General features: G+C 40.7%; 1 protein-coding gene across 1 annotated transcript in view; it reads right to left on the bottom strand.

The window, feature by feature from the left end:
• TMEM170B (transmembrane protein 170B) overlaps positions 1-22,081 on the bottom strand; it is a 30,649-nt gene extending 8,568 nt beyond the window's left edge. Inside the window, exons 1-2 of the mRNA XM_043450380.1 lie at positions 21,951-22,081; positions 4,506-4,676 (exon numbers count right to left, since the gene is read on the bottom strand). Coding sequence (XP_043306315.1) covers positions 4,506-4,676; positions 21,951-22,047 — 268 coding nt within the window. The 5' untranslated portion in view covers positions 22,048-22,081. The remainder of the gene's footprint in view (positions 1-4,505; positions 4,677-21,950) is intronic.
• Positions 22,082-22,468: the final 387 nt, after the last annotated feature.

Here is a 22,468-nt window from a genome sequence, read left to right as displayed (position 1 = left end):
CAGATTATGACCTGAATATCCAACATCTGCCTTTGCAAATAAAGTTTTACTGGAAGAAACCACGCCCATTCATTTACCAGTATCTATGGCTGTTTTTAAGCCCTAATGGCAGAGCTGGAGAGTTGTGACAGAGACCACCTAGCCTGCAATGTTTAAAATAGTTATTATCTGGCCTTTCAAGAAAATGTTTGCTCAGTCCTGCTCTAGATAAAGACTTTACTACAAAGGTAAAACTATAAAATTAACAAAACAATATATCAGAATATCTTTTGACCTTAGTGTGGGGGAGAATGTAAATAAAATTATAAATTATAAGCCACAGGTAAAAAACTCTTTAAGCTGGTTACACGGAATAAGAATTTCTGCTCAATGAACAATATCATGGATGAAGGTACTGCTAAAAGACAGAGAAGTTATTTGAGAAGTACTAAACCACCAAGACACCAATACATCTAAGAAACATCTATCATTTAATAAGGAACAAGGACCCCAAAAGAAAAGCACAGAATTAAAAGTAGCAATTTGCAGGGGAAAAAAACTAAATATATAGTAAGAATAGAAAGACATGTTCAAATACATTAGTAATCAGAGAAATGCAAATCAAACCAACAAAGAGATGTCACTTTAGCCCTCAGACTTGCTAAAATTAGACAGCAATACAATGCCAAGCAATGGTATTATATAGAAACCCATTTCCTCCCAATTCTGGTATTAACTATCAGTACTAATTAAAATGAAAATTCACGCTATCCAAGAAATAAAAATCTAAGAGGTAGTAAAATATAATAGTTATGTGTCTATATTCAGCCAGTCATCATTTTGCTGAACTGAATATATAGCTGTGACTGTGCTAGTGCTCACAAAATGCATTTAAGAAAATAAATGCAGGTAAATATTCACATTGGATAGTTTTCTTAACTCAAGTGTTTGCAGGTTAGAAAATTAGCCAGAAGAAATTGGTATGCTTTACTGTTAACCTGGATACAAGTTTTTACTTGAAATTGTGTCAGACATGTTTGTGATAGTCACTCAGTCATGTCCGACTCTTTGTGACCCCATGGACTGTAGCCCTTGGGATCTTCTATCCATGGAATTCTCCAGGCAAAAATACTGGAGTGGGCTGCCATTCCCTTCTCCAGGGGCTCTTCCCAACCCAGGGATCAAATCCAAGTCTCCTGCACTCCAGGCAAATTCTTTACAGTTTGAACCACCAAGGAAGCCCAAACACATTTGTAAGGAATTTTAAATATAACACTGCAGTTTCTAAAATCATTATTTTATTCTTGACTGAGTTGAAAGCAACATATACACCCATCATTAGAGATAAATGGAAGTAGAATAATGTTCTCTTTAAATTTCACAATGATTTACACCAGTAAACACACGTGTAACACACACACTATTTTTGGCTTCTGAACAAGCTGTTCCTCCGTCCTTCCGCCTCGGCTCACGGTTCCACAGTTACAGCAGCGGCCACATCAAAGCCATGAGCCGCCCCTTTTCGGGTCTCCTTGTGTGTCTCCACAGTGAGCAACGGCTAATCTGGACTCTACCCTTTGTGAAGTCCTTACAGCAACTCTTTTCCATCTGACGGCCACAGGCTAGTTCAGATCCAGCCTCAAATTCAGACCAAAAATTAAAGCCTGAACTCTTCTATCTCCCTTCCCCCCTTCTTCCCTCTTCCACTTTCTTCTTCCTGTCCTCTGTGCTTCCTCCCCCACTACATCCATCTATCCAACCAGTATTTCCTGAGGATCTGTTACATTCCGGGTGCTGTTTTATTGCTGGAGATTCAGTAGTGATGAAGACAGGCAAGGTCCCTGCTCTCTCAGAGTTTCCTTTTGGTTCTTCCTTCACATATATTTATTCTACATTCAGCCACAAAACCAATTTTCCTAGTCAACTGCTCTGCCCCTTGCCAATCCCTTTCTAAAATATCTACTTGCTTTCCGTGGCCTGCAGAAGAAAGTCCAAACTCGGCTGACCTTCCAAGATCTTTGAGGATCTGGCTTGTCCTAGCTGCATTTCCTGTTACCCCACTCTGTTCCCCTGGTGCTGCAGCTAAACCTGACTGCTTGTTTTAAGCGCTACGGCAAAGGGCATGAAGGAGCGCATGAGAAAGTTACAGGCGAATACAGCACCAACAAAAAACCTAACACAAGATGACACGCAAGAATAGTAAATGAGGAGAGGAAGAGAAAATAGACTGCTCACGGCTTCCCACAGCTTAGGGCTATCTCATTTGTGCCCAGGACAGACCCAGAGCCCCAGGGACAGGGCTCTGTCTTCAGGCAAGGCATGCTGATCACCCCGGGGAAAGGTGACTGTGGGCACAGGAGGAGGGGGGCCGCAGAGCTAGGCAGAAACAGATTTCCTCTCATCTCTGAGGTAAGGAGGGTCTTGCACACACCCAGTGGTGACAGGCAGCTGCCCTGGCCTCGTGGAAGCAGGCCAAGTGACCAGCAACAGAAGTGCTACTGTTTCCTGGCGGTGATGAGACCACAGCAGCAGACAGAAGCACCCAGTGTGGAGCAGAACCACGTGAAGGAAGTGGCTGAGGCCCCTCCAGGCTCAACAGGACACATCAAAGTCCTGGCTTACCTAGCACAGCAGAACCCAAGGCTGGAGCGGGGGCCTCACTGCTGCGGTAAGAGGTGAAGGTCAGAGGGCATGAACCTGGGGCCTGCAGGACACACACACGAGGCGGTGCAGTAGAAAACCTGCAGATGACTGGAGGACGCCGTAAAGTGGCTAATAATCTCCAGCAGGCCAGGGGAGATGTATATCGTAACAGCTTGTGTTTAAGAAGGAAGTGCACGATTATCGTCAGTCAATCTCTGACAAAGGAGGCAAGAATATAAAATGGAGAAGAGACAGTCTCTTCAATAAGTGGTTCTGGGAAAACTGAGAAGCTACATCTAAAAGAATGAAATTAGAACCTTCTCTAATATCACAAACAAAAATAAACTAAAAATGGATTGAAGACCTAACTAACACTGGATACTATAAAATGCCTAGAGGAAAACATAGGCAGGACATTCTTTAAAATTAATTGCAGCAATCTTTTCTTCAATCCATCTCCCAGAGAAATGGAAGCAAAAGCAAAAAATAAACAAATGGCACCTATTTAAACTTAAAAGCCTTTTGCATAGCAAAGGAAACATAAACAAAATGAAAAAGACAACCTATGAACCAGGAGAAAATATTTGCTAATGATGGGACCAATATTTGCTAACGATTTCCAAAATATACAAGCTGCTCATAAAGCTCAATATTAAAAAAAAAAAAACCAACAACCCCATAAATAAATGGGCAAAAGATCTAAATGGATATTTTCCCAAAGATGACATACAGATGTCCAACAGGCACATGAAACGATACTCAACATCACTAATTACTAGAGAAATGCAAATCAAAACTACAATAAGATATCACTTCATACCAGTCAGAATGGTCATCATTACAAAGCCTATAAATAATAAATGCTCGAGAGAGTGTGGAGAAAAGGGAACCCTCCTACACTGCTGGGAATATAAACCGGGACAGCTACCTTGGAGAACAGTACAGAGGTTCTTTACCAACTAAAAATACAGTTACTGTGTGTGTGTGTGTGTGTGTGTTAACTGCTCAGCAGTGTCTGACTCTCTGCGATGCCGTGGACGGTAGCCGCCAGGCTCCTCTGTCCACGGGATTCTCCAGGCAAGAGTACTGGAGTGGATTGCCATTCCCTTCCCCAGGGATCTTCCTGACCCAGGAATCGAACCCAGGTCTCCCACATTGCAGACAGATTCTTAACCATCTGAACCCCAGGGAGGCCCCACATGATTCAGCAATTCTACTCCTGGTTATATAACTGGAGAAAACTCTAATTAAAAAAAGATGTATGTACCCCCATGTTCATCGCAGCACTGTTTAAAATAGCCAAGACATGGAAGCACCCTAAATGTCCATTGATAGACGAATGGATAAAGATACAGTATACATACACAGTGGAATATTATTCAGCAATTAAAAAAGAATGAAATAATGCCATTTGCAGTAACATGGATGGAACTAGAGATCAATGTACTAAGTGAAGTCAAACAGAAAAAGACAAACATCATACATCATCACTTGGATGTGGATAAAATATGATACAAATAAACTTTATTTACAAAACAGAAACAGACTCACCGACACAGAAAGCAAAGTGATGTTTACCAAAGCGGAAGGCAGGGGGAGGGAGAAACCTGGAATTAACAGATACAAACTACTATAGAAAAAATAGGTAACAAGGACTACTGTGTAGGGCTAGGAACTACATTTAATATCTTCTAATAACCTATAAAAAAAATCCCACGGACAAAGGAGCCTGGCAGGCTACAGCCCATAGGGTCGCCAAGAGCTGGACGTGACTGTGCAACTATGCACGCACGCACGCGCACACACACACAATAAGCTATAATGAAAAAGCCCCAAACTGTATGTGCATATAAAATGACATTCTTAAAACAGCATCCACTTACTAGTGATCATCGCTCCAGTCACGGAAGCCAGAAACCCGATGCTGACGGCGATGACGGAGATGACTCTCCCTTGCCGATGCCTCTGCAGCATCACAAACATTAGCACTCCGGCAGCACCATGGACGAACAGAGAGGAGAAGAGGGCCCAGAGGAAGACCCAGTACCACATCTCTGAAAGGGAAAGCAAGGCGTTGAAAACTGTGCTGGAAAACGTCTTGGAAAAATCCAGTGTAAGGAAGCGTGAGCACCCATGGTCTGGATGAAGGTTAACAGAGATCACAGATACAAACATGCCCAAAAAAAAAAAAAAAATGCCCAGTACAATACCTGATACATAGTAGTACTAAGTAAGTTTTAACAATTATCATCATTACTACAGCTTGATGAGGAAATCAAGCCCTCCATGACTTCACCAGGTCAAAGCCACACTCCAATTTCCTCTAAATGTCCCCACCACACAGCTATGCTCTATTATTTTCTCTGATACAACCTCTTGTTTGCAAATCTCCTGGAATAAATTATATAAGTTAATTAACTGCTGTCTGATATATAATTTTCTATACTAAGTGTCCAGACCTTAAAAAAAAAAAAAAAAACTACCCCTTAATTCAAATAATTCCAGAAGTGAGTCAATGATTTTTGTCTTTTACGATTTTAAGAATTTCAGGTCCTTTCCCTCTTGGCTCTCGACTTTGTATACTAAAGAATCGGTCAGAATTTTTTAAGTTCTTTGTCTCAGGTAATATACTAGTCCTCACCCAGAACTCATCAATGCAGTCTCAGCTGCTTTCACTGAAGTCTCGGCTGCAGACACCCGACAGGCATGCCCTTTGGCCTCTCTCGAGCACCCACTCCCTTTCATTCTGGCCACCTGCCCCCCCATCAGTGCACGTGGTTCGTGCAGAGGCTGCCTGTCCTCGCGCTGACTCCATCCCCCTGACCGTGTCTGTGGGGACAAACATCTGCACAGGCCACTGGTACAAACTGAGTCCATCAGCCCCGTCCCCTGGGGACTCTGAACTGGGACCAAAACCAAGCACCTCAGTCTTTGGATGGCTGAACCTGAAGGGCTCAGGCTTTGTGAACAGTCATTTCATCATCACGTGATGAAATCCATGATAACAGGATGAAAGAAAAACAGAAGCATCAAAGGCAAGGGACAACCAGATTCCTTATTTCAGTGCTACATACAGCCCTGCCATGTTAATACCCTTAGATTCAACGTGATAAAACCGCCTTGTAATGAAATCCTTTTTAATTGGCCCATTTAAAGTTTCTGTTATTTATAGCTGAAAGAACTGACTCCAAAATATTCAGATGTCACCTTGAGGATCAGCCTTGGTACGCAAACATTCTGTAGTGCAAAATATTTCATCTGCTATGTGCTATTTGTTCACTCTCTATCAAGTAAAAAAGAAGGGCAATAAAATAGTCATGAATAAAGAGAACAAAAATGGATTAATTAAAACTTATTTACTCAAACATCACTGGAGTACAGATATACACTGCTGATGGGAATGTAAAACAGGGCATCAGTTATGGAAAACAGTGTGGTAGTTCCTCCAAAATTAAAAAAAAAAATGACCATTTGATCCAGCAATTCCCCTTCTGGGTATGTATGCAAAAGAATTAAAGCAGGAGCATGAAGAGACAGTTACACAGCCATGTTTACAATAACATTATTCTCCATTGCCAAGAGGTGGAAGCAACTCAAGTGTTCATAGATGGATGAATTAATAAACAATGAGGTTTATATATACAATGGAATATTATTCATTGGGAGAAAATTCCTCACATGCTACAGCACGTATGAATCTTCTGGACATTATGCTAAGTAAAATAAACCAGTCACAAAAGGACAAATACTGGTAAAATCCACTTCTATGAGGTATCTAAAGTAGTCAAGTCAACAGAAACAGAAAATAGGGTGGTGGGTGTCAGGGACTTGGGGGAGAGGAACTGGGGGACTTCTTGTCTTAAGATGGGTACAAACACAGGGGATCTTTGCAGCCATGGAGTTGTTCTGTATTTGATTGCAGTGGTATACACCATACAAGTGATAAAACTGTAAAGAACTAAATACAAACACACACATGAGTACAGGGGTACAAGTAACACCTGTGAAATCTGAAAAAGGTTGGTGGATTGTATCAAGGTCAACATCCTCGTTTTGGTATTATACAGTGGTTTTTCCAAGATGTTCCTGTTGGGTAACTGGGTATAGCTCAGTTGGTGAAGAATCCGCCTGCAACGCAGGTGACCCCAGTTCAATTTCTGGGTTGGGAAGATTCACTGGAGAAGGGACAAGCTACTCACTCCAGTATTCCTGGGCTTCCCCTGTGGCTCAGCTGGTAAAGAATCTGCCTGCAATGTGGGAGGCCTGGACTTGATCCCTGGGTTGGGAATATTCACTGGAGAAGGGAATGGCTACCCACTCTAGTATTCTGGCCTGGAGAATTCCATGGACTGTATAGTCCATGGGATCACAGTCAGCCTCGACTGAGCAACTTTCACTTTTCAACTGGGGTAAAGGGCACTTGGGTTCTCTCTGTATTATTTCTCACAACTGCATGGGAATCTACAATTATCCCAAAATTAAAGGTTTACTTTTTAAAAGGGAGGCCATATAGAAAACAGATTTTTAAAAAAAATCAGTTTCACCCCGCCAAATTCTTAAGAATTGACACTTCGAATGGACTGATAATTTCAAGGAAGAGAAATCTGATAAATCTCTGTGTTAAAGTACCACGCATGCTTCTATATGGCAGAAGAGAGAGACGCTTGTGATTAAGGAAAAACAGACAAAGCTTGCCTTTCAGAGGATTCTCTCTCAGCTTTCAGGGAAACAATGCTTTCATGCTGTCACTCCCAAATAGCTTCAATTTATAATAAATGCATTAAAGATAAAAACACTTAACTTGCCCAGATGATATTTGTATTTTAAAAGATCTAACTTTTCAGAGTGAATCTAACAAAGTGAGAATATGAGAACAAAAATAGGGGGTGGGGAGATTTTCATCAAGCGAGCTTTGAGATGAGGAAAGACTCTGTAGCAGGCGCCTGCTCTTAATAAGAGGAGTCGGGCATCAGTCCTTTGCCTTGGTCCCGAAGCCCGCTTCTTACGATCGAACCCCCAAAGGCAATTTTATTCGTTGTCCTTGTCATGAAGGTGGGGTGAAAAATTTCTCGACTATATCTAACACTACGAGCAGGAATTATCTGACATTATTAAGTAATGCTGTCTGCCTACTGACTATATAGCTATTGACCTCAACAATAAATTTACTCAGTAATTAGGAAAAGTAAATTTTTAAGTCTAATGTCTTATAAAATCCCCAGATATCAAAGAATGATATAACCAAAAGGCAGAATCTCAAACAGTCCTGTAAGGATCAGTCCAGGATTATCCCTCAAGCAGACTGAGCACAAACTACCCAAACTCAAATTTATTTGTTTCTTCTCTTTTTTTTATCGTACTCTTTATCACAGAAAAAAAAAAAAAAACTGCTGCTCAGAATATCTACAATTAATTTAGGTTGCATGTTGTTACTACTATTTTAAATTATCTGATAGATCAATACCAACCACCCCGTCAGTAAACAGGGAGGGCCTCCCAAGACCTGGAGCTACTCCAGATAAACAAGTCTGTCTAAGGCCTGACTCACTTCTGCAAATGCAGGACACCTGGAGAACTAACTGCAGGCCTCTAAGAGTAAAGACAGATGCCCCAGAGCCCCAGAGAAGGAAGAGGTGCTGAGACCAGGAGAGCAGGGTGACCACCTTTTCAACCGGTGTACCCTGCAAGACTCACAGGAGCAACCCAGAGGCCCCGTCTGCTCTTCCCAGTCATACCCCGCCTAACCTGCGCTTCCAGCAACTGAGCAACCAGGAAAGGAGGAGGCCAGATGGGGGCTTCCACTGGTGCTCAACAAAACACAAAACATTAAAAAACACTCTCTCCAAAACAGAAGTATGCCATCCATTCAATCACTGCCCTGATAAAGGCAATGAAAACGGAGTTGTTTAGGTCCCCCGTCTAGAGATAGTTTTAGTTGCTCTGTGGGTAATTCTTGTGAGCAGCCTGGGTTGAGAAGCATTGGCCTCACACAGCATCTTCTCCTTTGATGAATTCTAGAATGAAAAACTGTTTCTAAAAGACAGTGTAAAAAAAAAAAATAATAAAAAAAAATAAATAAAATAAAAGACAGTGTATCTGCAGTAAAACAAACAGTGTGTGTGTGTGTGTTTACCTTCGGTGGGATCAGAGGCAGGGGAGCTGCGATCTGTTCCAGTGTGTATGTGTTCCTTCTTGTCATGTGTGATCATTCTTGCCGTGTGTGTGTGTGTGTGTGTGTGTGTGTGTGTGTGTGTGTGTGTTTACCTTCAGCGGGATCAGAGGCAGGGGAGCTGCGATCTGTTCCAGTGTGTATGTGTGTGTTCGTTCTTGTCATGTGTGATCATTCTTGCTGTGTGTGTGTGTGTGTTTGTGTGTGTGTGTATGTGTGTTTACCTTCAGCGGGATCAGAAGCAGGGGAGCAGTGATCGGTTCCAGCCTCCAAGCAATACTAGAAACAGCCTCGCTCCCAGTCTGGATCTCTCATCAGCCCTGGTTGCCAAGTCACTGGAAATTATCTTCTGTGCTTTTGTTTTTAATCCTTGGACAAAATTATTTCTGGGAAATGAATTTCTCTAGAGTATATTTAACTAAGTAAAAACAATTCAAAGAATGGTACATATTGTATGACCCCATATTTATTTAAAAATAATAGGTACAGAGAAACACAGAAAATAACGGCTATCTTCTAAAAGTACAAGAGGATATGCGTGATTATTATTTTACTCTTCACTGGTTATGTTTTAGTAACCAGCCTGAAGTTCTGTTCGTTTTACTGCAGATACACTGTCTTTTAAAAATAATTTTTCATTCTAGAATTCATCAAATAAGATGCTGTGTGAGGCCAATGCTTCTCAACCCAGGTTGCTCACAAGAATTACCCACAGAGCAACTAAAACTATCTCTAGATGGGGGACCTAAACAACTCTATTTTCATTGCCTTTATCAATCATGACATGCAATAAAGACAGAAATCACTGCTCTAGGCTAAGGTTACACATGAGGTACCTATAAAAAAAAAATCCCAAAGGCATAAAAACAACAAAGCGTATCTCACTAGACAAACACTAAATATTATCTTTAATCCTCTATAGTAGATCTAACTCTTCTAACAAAATCATACTGAACACTTATATGTACTCAACACACTCCAGGCCTTGAGGTGACAATAATATCCCAGTAAGACTGAATCTGGGGGCTGCTCATAGTTTCTATCTTCTTAATAGAAGTGGTCCTCATTGGATGTTTAACTAATCCGTGTTCAAACTGAGTTATCTCAAGCTTCCAGCAAATCTAAGGTGTGGCAATTGCCCCCCTGAGTTTCTGACATGAGACCTCTCTGTCTTGGGGATGTGTCCCACACGGGCGGCTCATTAAATTTCAGGGAGATGATGCCTTTATAATCTGAGAAAATCACCTAGAGCAGGGACTGGCAGAGTATGATCCATGAGTCCTAGCTACCACCTAACTATGGGGCACATATACCCACAGGGACACAGAACCAGAGGAAGAAATATCAAGAAAGATCCCAAGAGAATTTGGTACCACCTGAATTGTTAATAAACAGGACTGAACCACTGAACCGAATGATAAAACATACTGGAGACAGATGAAGGTGGGGGTGGAGAATGGCTCATGGTTCTCAGGCCTGGCTGGTTCTCAGGCCCGGCAACCTCTGGTTTGGCTACTGCCAAGAAATACCGAGAGAAGATGCTCCAGATTACAAAGTGGGCTGGGGCCAGAATTGCTTTTGTTGGGGAGGGGAGGCTGCTTATAGACCCTAAAGATGCAGACTTCATCCCAAACACTGAAGGTAATAAGGAGCCAATGAAAGACTTTAAACAAGGAAGTGAGACACAATCACATTTATCTTTTAAAACAAATTAATTATCCTGGCAGATATGGGAAAGGGGGACTAGATGGAGATGAGAGAATTTCAGAATGTTTCAAGAATCCAAAGAGAAACTGAGGCCTGGACTTAGGCAGTGGCCAGAGGGTTGAAAAGAATGTGAAATATCTGAACTGGCTGACAGCCTGGATGATGGAGGAGAGGAGATGTGATGTCTGGCTTCCCCAATTCCTGCTACGGACCCAGCTAAATAGAGTATATGCCGTCAGGTATGGAAACATGGGAAATATATTCGGTACATCTGCAGTATATTCAACGTTGGTGAGCAGCAAACAGTAAAGAAGCTAAAGGCAAGAAAATGTCAAATAGAAAATTGTGAAGATCACCTATACATTTATATTATGGGACATGTTTTTAAAAAGAGTAAATCTCAAGTTTTTAGTATCTCTAATCTTCCTAACTGTATGACTTGTCAAATTTTTAATCTATGATTACTAAAACAATTCTGTTATTAGATACAAGTTTGAATCAAATTTAGAATGCAGAAAACTCTAAGGAATGTCATTGTCACCCTAACAATGAAAAAAAGATAAACTACAAAATCACAGCTTTTTTAAGCCCACCAGTCAGGTGACCCTTCAAGATAACGAAAACACAATTCCAAAGAGGGACCCTCCGAGGAAAGGGTCTCTTGTGGCAAAGCACAGGAGCAACAAGTGGGTATCATGTGAGTGGGAAAGAAGACGCGCTGAGATTCTAACTGAAAGTTGGGGTCCAGGGGTGCGGTTAACCTGTCAGCCTGGAGAAAGTGACATAGGAGAGCACAGGGTCATCTGCAAGCTCTTCTCCACAGGTCTCCACCCAGCATTCCCTAGAAATGCAGGGTCTCGGGCAGGAGGCTGAAGAGAACTCGACCCCAAGTAATGAGCAACAAGGCTGTGAGCGGGGGCAGGCTACTGGCCTGCAGAGACGGCGGAAAGCTGACAACAGCACCAACCCTGATGATGGCCCTGCAGCGCCGGCCCGCACCCCGAGTACAAGGCGCAACATCACCTGCTAGAGAATCTGAAGCCTAACCACTAGCAAGGAAGCTCAAACTCAGATCACTCCTGAGGAAATTAAATGAACCTGAACCCTACCCATCTAGCAGAGGAGGCTCATTTCCAGGCACAAATATTATGTACCGTGGTCACTACTGTTATACATGCAAAGGCCTGAATTCAATAAAAAGTATAAGACACTCTCAAAAACAAGAAAAACAACTCATCATCAAAAAATAAAGTGATCAGACTCAGATGAGCCAGATTCTAAAACAAGCAGACAGGGACTTTAACTATAACCAACATGTCTAAGATAGTCATGGAAAAGGTAAACAACTCACATGAACAGATGAGGATTTTCAGCAGAGAGACAGAAAGTCCAAGAAAAAGTCAAATGAAAATCCTCAAGAAAAAAAAAAATCCTCAACAAAAACAAACAAAAACATGTGATATCAAAGATGAAGACTTCCTTTAAGGGGCTCACCAGTAAACTCGACATACTTGAGAAAGAATAGGTGAACTTATCACAGCAGCACTATTTACAAGCGCCAAGACATGGAAGCAACCTAAGTTTTGATTCAGAGATAAATGGATAAAAAAGATGAAGTATATATACACAATAGAATATTACCCATAAAAAGAATGAATAATGTTAGAGATCATCATATTAAGGAAATTAAGTCAGACAGAGAAAGACAAATACCATATGATATTGCTTATATATGAAATCTAAAAAAAAAATGATACCAATGAGCTTATTTACAAAACAGAAATAGACTCATAGACATAGAAAGCAAACTTATGGTTACCAAAAGGAAAGAGAGGGAGGGATAAATTAGGAGTCTGGGATTAAAATATATACACTACTATATTCAAAACTGATAACCAACAAAGACCTACTATATAACACAGGTATGTACTCGATATCTTATAATACCTTATAAGGGAAAGGAATCTAAAACACAATGTGTCTCTGTATACATAACTGAATCCTTTTGCTGTGAACCTGAAACTAACACAACACTGTAAACTAACTATATTTCAATAAAAAATGTACAAAATAAACTATCAGTGAACATAAAGGTTGACCAACAGAAATTACTCAAATTGAAATACAATGAGAAAAAAGAATGAGGAAAAGAAGTAGGAGGAGGAGGGAAAAGAGGAATCATACAAGAGCTATGCAACAATTCAAATGGTTTAACATACATGTAATTGGAGACCCAGATGGAGAAGGAAGAGATCATGAAGAAGAAAAATATTTAAATAAATACTGGCTGAAAAGCCTAAAAATAATGAAAGATATCAAACCACAAATCTAACACTCCCAGAGAATCCCAAGCAAGATAAAGACCACCCAAAAGAAGTAAAGAACAATAAAGCAAAAATAGACCACGCATGCATCATACCTAGATACACCAGAGTACATGACCTAAAACCAAAGATAAAGGGAAATACTGAAGAAGAAATAAGGGAAAAAAGAAAGAGATGTATTACCGAGGGACAAAGATTAAAAAAGTACCACAAGCTTCTCATCAGAAACCACCAAATCAGAAGACAAACTAGAGTAACATTTTAAAAGACTAAAAGGGAAAAAAAAACTGCAAAGTCAGGACCTATATTCAAGAGAAATAGCTTTCAAAACTGAAGGTGAATGAAGTTTTTTTCCAGAAAAAACAAAACTGGGAGAATTAACTGCCAGCAGATTTGTGCTATATGGCATATTAAAGGAAGCTCTTCAGACAGCAGGGTAACATAAAATGAGAACCTAACTCTCCATGAAGCAATCAGCAACAAAGAAAGTGAAAATATATTGTTTCTTATTTTTAATCACTCTAGTATTTTAACCAGATTTAAAAATAAGCTGCTGCATTTGTTCATTTGAAGCCTCATTTAACGCAGAAGTTAAAGCTATGATAGATATTTAATAGCTGTCTGCTTCTACTTCTTAAAAAGGGGCAAACACATTGGTTTAAAAATTTAATTGTGACACCTTCAAGAGCTACTTTAGTTTACTGCCTCTCTCAGAGCTTATCACAATAGTGTTTATTACCCACTTAAATTAAATTACCCTTTTATCAACTAATTATATAATTTTAAACTAAATTACAGTATTCATCATTGAACAGAAAAAAGAAAATTCTTAGAAAAACAAGTTTTTAATTTAAAACAATATCATTTGCTATTTTAAAAAATCAGTTTAAGGCTATTTAAAATAGTTCCAAAATAGCACTATTTTCCTAAAAGATGCCATTTGATTTGCTCTTTTCATAACTGATTAGTTACATAGTTATAAATGTATAAGAATTAAATGTCAAAATCTGAGTCTATTATGAAATTAGAACAATATCTAATAGTTTGCATTGTTATTATTTAGACACCTTTAAGCATCTTAAATTATACATCCTACCAAAAAAAATTTCAGTAACAACGTATTTGTTTGAATCAGTCACCAAACTAAAAAAAACATCTTTTCAGGGATTGATAAAATGTTTTACAACTTCATGATACAGTATTTCCAAGGGATATTTACACTGAAGACTGAAATAGGAGTTCTTCACATCAATGAGCATAACTTATAATGAAACTCCCAACGTAACAAATTTCTAAAGTTAAATCTAAATAAGAGTCCAAGTGAAGGGCAGATCAGAAGAAATTCATGAAGGCACAATGGGGAAAACAAACAATGCACAGGCCTGGTAAGAACAGTCATACCTTTGATAGGATGACAGTAATCCCAAGGAAGCAGTTATGCCCCACCGAGGTTAAAAAACAAACAAAAAGAGATAATCTCCGAACTGGAAGGGATCCTCAGATACTGAATCCAGAGTTTCCTAAATCAAGTTTTAAGAAAGCCCAATTCTAAAAACTAATTATTAAATGGTGTTTAGAGCACAGGGATTTTTCTAGGTCTTAAACCTCACAGGTAAAGAATTTGCCTGCAATGAAGGAGATGTGGGGCTGACCCCTGGGTCGGAAGATCCCCTGGAGAAGGAAATGAGAGCCCACTCCAGTATTCTTGCCCGAGAAATCCCACGGACAGAGAGGAGCCTGGAGGGCTACAGTCCATGGGGTTGCAAAAGAGTCGGACAGGACTGAGCGACTAAAACAAAAACAAAGCTCACTCCACAAATGAGCACATTAAAGGTCTGAAGCCCCACTTTAAAAAGAAAGCTTCATTTTAAAGATTAAAAAAACAAACTTATATGCAAATGGGTGTTTTCCTTAACTCATAATAAAATCTCTCAACTTTTTTCTTAACTCATTAATATTTTTAGATCATTTTTCCTTTAACATCAACATGAAAAGTGTTGTCATTGGATTGTCTTATAAATGAGGAAACAGAGGCCTGGTTAAATATGTGGTTTTTCAAGTTAAGAGCATATTAATAGCATTCAAGGATAAAATTCAGTTTATTGACTCATAAACTCAAGGATCCTATCACTTCTTCAGACTACTCATTTGCATACAAAAGTCTAGCAGGATCCAATTTATCCTAGTTGGGGGCAAGTTCTGATACCTGCACATTATGTATTCACATAAACATTGTTAATGTTTAGTTCTCCCATATATATAAACTTCAGATTAAATATAACTAAAGTGTTTAGGATTTAAAAAAATACTATTTAATAAGAATTCTTCTCTGTTTCTAATAGCTCATATAAATAAAACATTTTTTAAAGATAAATTCTAATATTATCCTCTGGGCTTGCCTGGTGGCTCAGATGGTAAAGAATCCACCTGCAATGCGGGAGACCTGAGTTCAAACCCTGGGTTGGGAAGATCCCCTGGAGGAGGGCATGGCAACCCACCCCAGTATTCTTGCCTGGAGAATCCCCTTGGAAAGAGGAGCCTGGCAGGCTACAGTCCATGGTGTCGCAAAATGTCGGACACAACTGAGTGACTAAATACACAGTATTATCCTCTAATGTTAAAAGGCAGTCACTTTTTAAAAAACTGGGTTATAGCATCCTCCTGGAAATGAGTCACTTATGTTGAAATTTTAATACATCTTTAGCTATACTACACACTCCATATTTAGATTGCATTATACATCACAACACAGTTAGAAATTGATCACAAAAAAGTTTAATTTTTAAAAAGTTGGTGTTCCCAATCCTTAAGCTCTCAATACTAAAATCACCTTAAGAGCTAGTTAAAAATGTACCTTCCTAGACTCTGTTCTCAAGGGTCCTAATTCCATAGCTATGGACTGGGGCTATGGACCGTACCCTTAACCAGCTCCAAGTAACTGTGACATGTAGCAAGATTTAGAAACCATGTTAGATTACAGTCATTCATGGAAGGGGACGGGACAGGGAGAGAAGTTTAAAATGAAAACTTACTAGCTACACTAATACCCAAGAGCAATATTATACTTTTAAACTTAATCAAAACCTGGTAGTATCCTGAACCATCCTAAAAGCAGGTAACAGCCTCTCCTCCATCTCCACCATCCCTTAAACACGTTCTTTCTCTACTCTCTACCTCTTCTGTTGTCTTCAAAGTGCCATTATTTGGTTCTCCCCAAACTCTACAAACCAATGGAATACTATTAACCTGAAAGTTAGTTAGCATTTCTACACTATGAACTCCTTATGGACGACTGACCTTCTCATTTTTGTTTATCAGTGTTTACCATAGAGACTGGCAAATCACTCAAGATCAAGAAATACCCAACAAGATTGACCCTTGAAAATGCTAGATGCTGCTTTTTAGTATAAATCCTCTATATACATTTAATGAAACAATACATTATATGGCCACTTTGATTATAGGAAGTGAAATGCATGCAAAATGTTTTGCACAGGACCTGACATGTAGTAGGTGTTCAGTAAACAGAGCCTCATTAGACTTATTCATCTGATTCGAAGGTAAGTTCAGTGTTCTGGATTCTCCTCTTATATCTGACCATTCTTAACACCAGTTTCCTACCCTGATTCCAATTCCTCTTCCCCATCTCTGCCTCTTCCTTCCTCTTTTGTTTAGGATTCCTTTCTAAAGGAAAAATATCTCCAGCTATTTCAAGTCCTCTTTGTGAATTATCTTACCTTTCTGGTCATTCCTTCCCATCACTAAGCAAGAAAAGAGAAATACGTTTATATTCTGATAGTTAACTATTCAAGAATCAAACTTATAGCCTACACAGTCTCAAAACTTATCTGGAAATTGCTTTTAGGTTTAAGAAATATCATCTGGACCTTGGACGTGGTATTTCCAGAAGATACAGATGCATGATTCAAAGATAATGAGGTGGGAATTAAGAAAGTAAAAGCCTGAAGATGACAATTTTAAGTTTTGAAAAATGATAGTGGCTTCATTCTTGATCAAGATATACAGCTAGGTCTTCCAAATGACAAAATTTTATAAAGTAAAAGTCACTTACTAATTGGCTCAGCACCACAAAGGAGTAAGGGATTTTTCATGTTTGCAGAAAAAGTGAATTTGGGGATCGGGCACAAATATTGAAAAGTAGCACACTGTCTTTAAGACTACATTTACACTGAAACATGTATATCACCATATGTGAGACAGATCACCAGTGCAAGTTCAATGCATGAAACAGGGCACTCAAAGCTGGCGCCCTGGACAACCCTGAGGGATGGGATGGGGAGGGAGGTGGGAGGCGGGCTCAGGATCGGGGACATGTGTACACCCATGGCTGATTCATGTCATTCATGTACGGCAAAAACCACTACAATACTGTAATTAGCCTCCAATTAAAATTAATTAACTAATTTTTAAAAAAGACTACATTTACAAAACATATCTGTAAGTGGACATCTGAAATAATTTTATCCACATAAACTCACCTCCTATAATAGATCCTTTAGGAATGGGACATTAGAACACACGGTAACACTCAGAGAAGCAAACCCGTTTGGGAGGACCGCCAGAGAAAGGTTCTGGCTACGAGCATGAGGTGTTGTTGCTGTTTAGTCATTGAGTCCTAGCCAATTCTTTGTGACCCCCACCCCCCACCCCGTCCTGAACTGTAGCGCCCACCAGGCTCCTCTGTTCATTGGATTTCCTGGGCAACAATACTTGAGTGAGTTGCCATTTCCTGCTCCAGGGGATGTTCTCGATTCAGGGATCGAACACCCAGTCTCCTGCTTGGCAGGCAGATTACCACTGAGCTACCTGGCAAACCCAGTAAGAGATGTGAACAATTACAAATATGAATAGCAGATACCAAGTTGTTTTCCCTCTTTTATTCTGATAATCTGATTAACACTAAAGTGGCTTAGCAACTACAAAGTCTAAAGGTGGAATATAATAGTGTGTATGTATACAGTGAAAAGAAGCACACATATATTTTATAAACACACATACACACCTCTGACCTTCATTCCAGTTTGAATTCCCAGTTTCTCGGTGTTTGTATCAACAGAGAAGACAGCACCAGCTCCCACATTTGCTGCTGACCCTGGGAGAGGGGTGCAGCCTACCTTCGCTTTTTTTCCTGGGGACCAGTTATTCCTTTCCCAACACCAGCTGCACTGTGTTTATCCAGGGTCTAAGGATCCTGCCTCCTTTCAAGTAAAAAAATTCTTCTCTAAACTCTTAGCAACCAAACTTGGGTGGGAACACAAGGTTGGGAGCCAGTGTAAGCTGAAGAAAATAAACATAAAGCAAAAGAATACATTTCACTGTAGATCATTTTTTAAAAGTCAGGTTAACCACAAAACTGAAAGAGTACATACATACTGATTCTAATTTTAAGTTGTGGCAAGGAGGAGGGCTCTAAGACGTATTCAGAGAAAGAAAAAATACTTGAGAAGGAAGGAAACCACGTTATCTCTCTACTTGAGTGAGCTGAATAAGCATATAACCTACACACAGTTAACAAACAATTTGGGAATCCTGAGAATCACACCCACTGGGAAGTGACAAACACAGAAGAGAACCCTGGCAATAGTTGCTCAGTGACAAGATGAGGTCTCCAGGGGTTCATCTCTATATGGACTCCCCATACTACTGTCTTCCTGGAAGGAGAAAACCACAGACAGAAACTGGTATAATTTCTAAAACTAGATATATAATACATATGGGTTACTAACTTTTTCAGAGACTATGGCAACTTAACATTTTAGAAAGATTATTACTATTATTATCACTAGTCAATATCTTACAATGTCCAGTATCTTTTATTTCTGGAAAAATTTAGTTCCATTCACCCATTCTTGGGCTCATTTGGAGTGAATACTTACACAGTGATTTTTACGTGCCTTAAGATTTATCATCTGTCAGACCTGCCTGAGTTAAGAACTGATGTGGAATAAAAGCAAAAGGTACGGAACTGAGAGTCAGTGAACATCAGTTCTAGTCCTGCCCCTGTCATAAATGACCGTTTGATCCCAGCAGTGTGTATTTCAGTGATTCTATAATGAAGTAACCAAACTATATAACCTCTATCTCCAAAGTGTTAAGCTAGTTCTAATTTTTAGTTCCTATCACTTTTTAAACATGTATTTCTATCAAAGCAATACTTACATAAGACTCGTTTCTAAAAGTTGGTCTTTAGATCTAAAATCTACATCAGCCTGGTTCTACACTATGCTCCTTTCTAGTTTCATCTCCAAGTTTATGATGATGACAAAAATGCCTTCTGACTTAATATGAGTCATCACAATCTGAAAAAGTAGTAGTTTTCACTTATGAGCTACCTGATCCAAGCAAGGTACTCTATGCTTCAATGTCTGAATCTACAAAATAAGGATAAACATTAATCTCTCTCAAAATGGTTGAAAAGATGAAATAAAACACATGAAAGAATGGCAACTAGCACCAAAAATAGCATTTATATGTTTCAAAGGTATGACAATTATCTATATAAATTGCTTAAACACCTTATGTCCTCCTTAAAAGCACATTCATTCCAACAGATGTAGCTGAAAAATAAGGCAACCAAAGTGTTTTAATCATGCATCTGTGAAGTATTGTTTTAAAAGCTCAAAACACATGCATTGAGCATATACTATGTGCCAGATATAACATGCTAGGGTTCCAGAATTCCATAATTACACAAGGACCCAAAGTTCAGAAAGCTCACAGTCTCAAAGACACGAATAAAATGGAAAATGTAACTGAGAAACGTAACAACAAAAGCATGTACAAGGAGCAGAAGTAGCAGGATGAAGCGAGTAATTCGTCTTGTGTGAGGACAGAGGAGCAGCTAAAGCAGCTTGGAAGGGGAGAAGGAGCGGTTCTGCAGGCACAGGCCAGAGCTTCAGACCTGTTTAACCATTTCGAGCTATATGAAGTCAGTCAACTTAATTTACCTCCCCGAGCTTCTTTGTAAATCTACTGTATTCTGATGATTAGAAGTAATTATTTGTAAAGTGCCTGATACATAGCAGGCATTCAAGAAACAGGAGTTATCTTGCTTCACAAGTCAGGTTTGACTTCTTTTTAATAGACTGACTTCTAAATGGCACTGCAGGAAGCATCTCTTAACTAATGATCAAGCTGCATATGGGATCAGCATGGAGAAGGCCATAAGGAACCACGTCACAATGTTACCACCTGCAGAGTCCGTTTTTTAGCAGTGATGTCGTTCCTAACATGTGGTACATTCACCTGCTGGTGAAGCCTATTTCTAATCTGTTTTCTCCATTTTCACAGAATTTTGCATACTCAAGATTGTATTTATTTCCTAAAAGAGGTTCCCATGCTCCTCCGTCCCACCTGAGTCCTGGTTTTGGATATTCAGCATATTCCATATTCTTTACAAAATGGCAAAGTCCATTGAGAAACTGATGATTATTAAGATTACATAAGGAGATTATTAGAGCTAACCCTGGGTTGAGACTACTATTGTTATCTTAATGGTTGAATGGGAACTGTAAGCCACTATAATGATTCAGAATCTTAAAAGTATTTCAACATATTGTTAACTCTGGCCAGGAGGCTAAGTTACATTCACTCTATGGTTCCCAAAATTACTTTTCTCTAAATATCCACTGATGAGCTAAGACAGTCATTAACACATATAAATACATATACTCAAATCCTCATTTTTCATTTTACAACATTTGAAAAATTAACAGTGGATAAATACAAAGAAAGCCCTAAGTAAGATAAAGCAGTATATCACAAAATTCAACTGAATTATAAAATGGTTTTTATGTCAATTTAAGTTTTTCAGAACTAAAACCATGTTCCTGACCTGCAACCATCAGGTAAGATGGGTGTGCTCTGAGTTAAATAAGTACAGATTAAAAGTCAGTGAATCAATCCAGAATTGATGTTAATTTTAGTTTCCACATGCAAGACACCCAATGTCTTTAAAGTCAGCCCTCAATTTTTCTCTATGAATATCTGAATTTCATATATACCAGACTTTATAATATCTTGTACCCTATCAAGAGAGGTTATATTTGTAAAATACTCGTCATCCTCTTAACCAGTTTAACATAATGCGTTTTGAAATACTAATGCTCTATCCAAATTAGCTCTTATACAAGAATTAAATCCTGAGTATGTCTGTAAGATTTTTCACTGAGAAGCAGGCACTGAGGGGTCATCAAACCGCAACTGAAATTACTTTCTTGTAAACACTCATCTTTAAAGGGTATGTTTTAAATTCAGGATATAAGGCAAGCATTTCTATAGTAACCAAGCTAGAAGTTTCTTCACAAAGCAGACCTACAAATTCTATTTTTAAAGTCTGAGTATTATGGCTCACTTTTACAACCAGAAATTGCTGTTAATTATTATAATATGTTAAGTCCAATTCTCTCCTGATAGCCTTGACTTGTGAAGGGAAATACACAGAATTATCAAATGTCACAGGGGCAGCAGCTTGAGGGCAGAGGGAAAGAGACAAAAGGAGACAGAAGAGGAAGAAGATATACGATAAAAGCAGAAAGTGCTCAGAACGCGCTACACCTTGGTCCAGCCCGTGATATAATATAATCTACTTAAGGAGTCATTTATATCGCCAAAAAAAAAAAAATTAACATCTGAAGCAAACCGATCAATGCGAGCAGGCAATTTAAGTTCTGCATTCGACTTGAGATTTGCTAGAAAGAGCTAAATTAGAAAAAGATCGGAAGAGCAAGAAGCGCATGTGTGTGCGTGTGTGTATGCAGGTGGGGAAGTGTGTGTGCGCGCGCGTATGTCTGTATGCAGGTGAGGGGGGGCATAAATAAAGGCTAACTGTACTAACACGCGGCGCTAAAGCAGTGCCGCGCATACTACCGAGGCAGGGCGGGAGGGAGCGAGGCGGGGGTCGTGGGCTGTCCGCAGCCACTCTGGAGCCCGGGGGCGGGGGGCGCTCGGGGGCCGGAGTCGGCGCCCCCAGAACGGGCACGGACCGGGTCCCATTCCCATCCTCCACGCCGGGACCGGGGGCCGCGAGCTCCGGAGCCGGGGTGACGCGGGGGCCGGGAGGCGAGGGGCGGCGCCGCGTCCCGCTCCCCACCGGGCGCATCAATTACCCGTGAGGCTCCTCAGCACCGTCCCGTGGGCCCAGAGGCTCAGGACCTGCTGCACCGACAGGTTGATCATGGAGGCGTCGCCCCCCTCCGCCTTCATCTTCCCCGGGGGGCGCCCGCCGCCCTCTCCTCGGGCTCCGGGGGCGGCGGCGGGTGCGCGGCTCCTCCAGGCCGCCGCCAACGCCGCCGCCGCCGGGGGAGGCTTCGGGGCGCCGGGCTGGTCGCTGCTGCCGCCGCCGGGCCTCCGCCGGGGGGCCGATCAGCGCGTCTCCCAGGCAGCCCCCTCCCCGCCGGGGAGACATTGAGGACCGCCGGCCGGCGAGGGGCGGGGGCCGGGCGCTCTCCCCGCGCGGCCCGCGAGCGAGGAGGACTCGGGGCGCTGTGGAGGCCGCGGCCTGTCAGGGGCCGCGCCGCGCGAGTGAGGAGGCCGAGGTCACGCCGCGAGGGCCGGGGTGACGGGCAGCCGGCAGGTGCAGCCCCCGACGGGGCCCAGGCATCACCGCGCGAGGACGACGAGAGCC

This window comes from Cervus canadensis, chromosome 28, assembly GCF_019320065.1.
Source record: "Cervus canadensis isolate Bull #8, Minnesota chromosome 28, ASM1932006v1, whole genome shotgun sequence".
Taxonomy (NCBI): domain Eukaryota; kingdom Metazoa; phylum Chordata; class Mammalia; order Artiodactyla; family Cervidae; genus Cervus; species Cervus canadensis.
The sequence above is the reverse complement of the archived record's forward strand: the minus strand, read 5'-3'. Positions and strand labels throughout refer to the sequence as shown.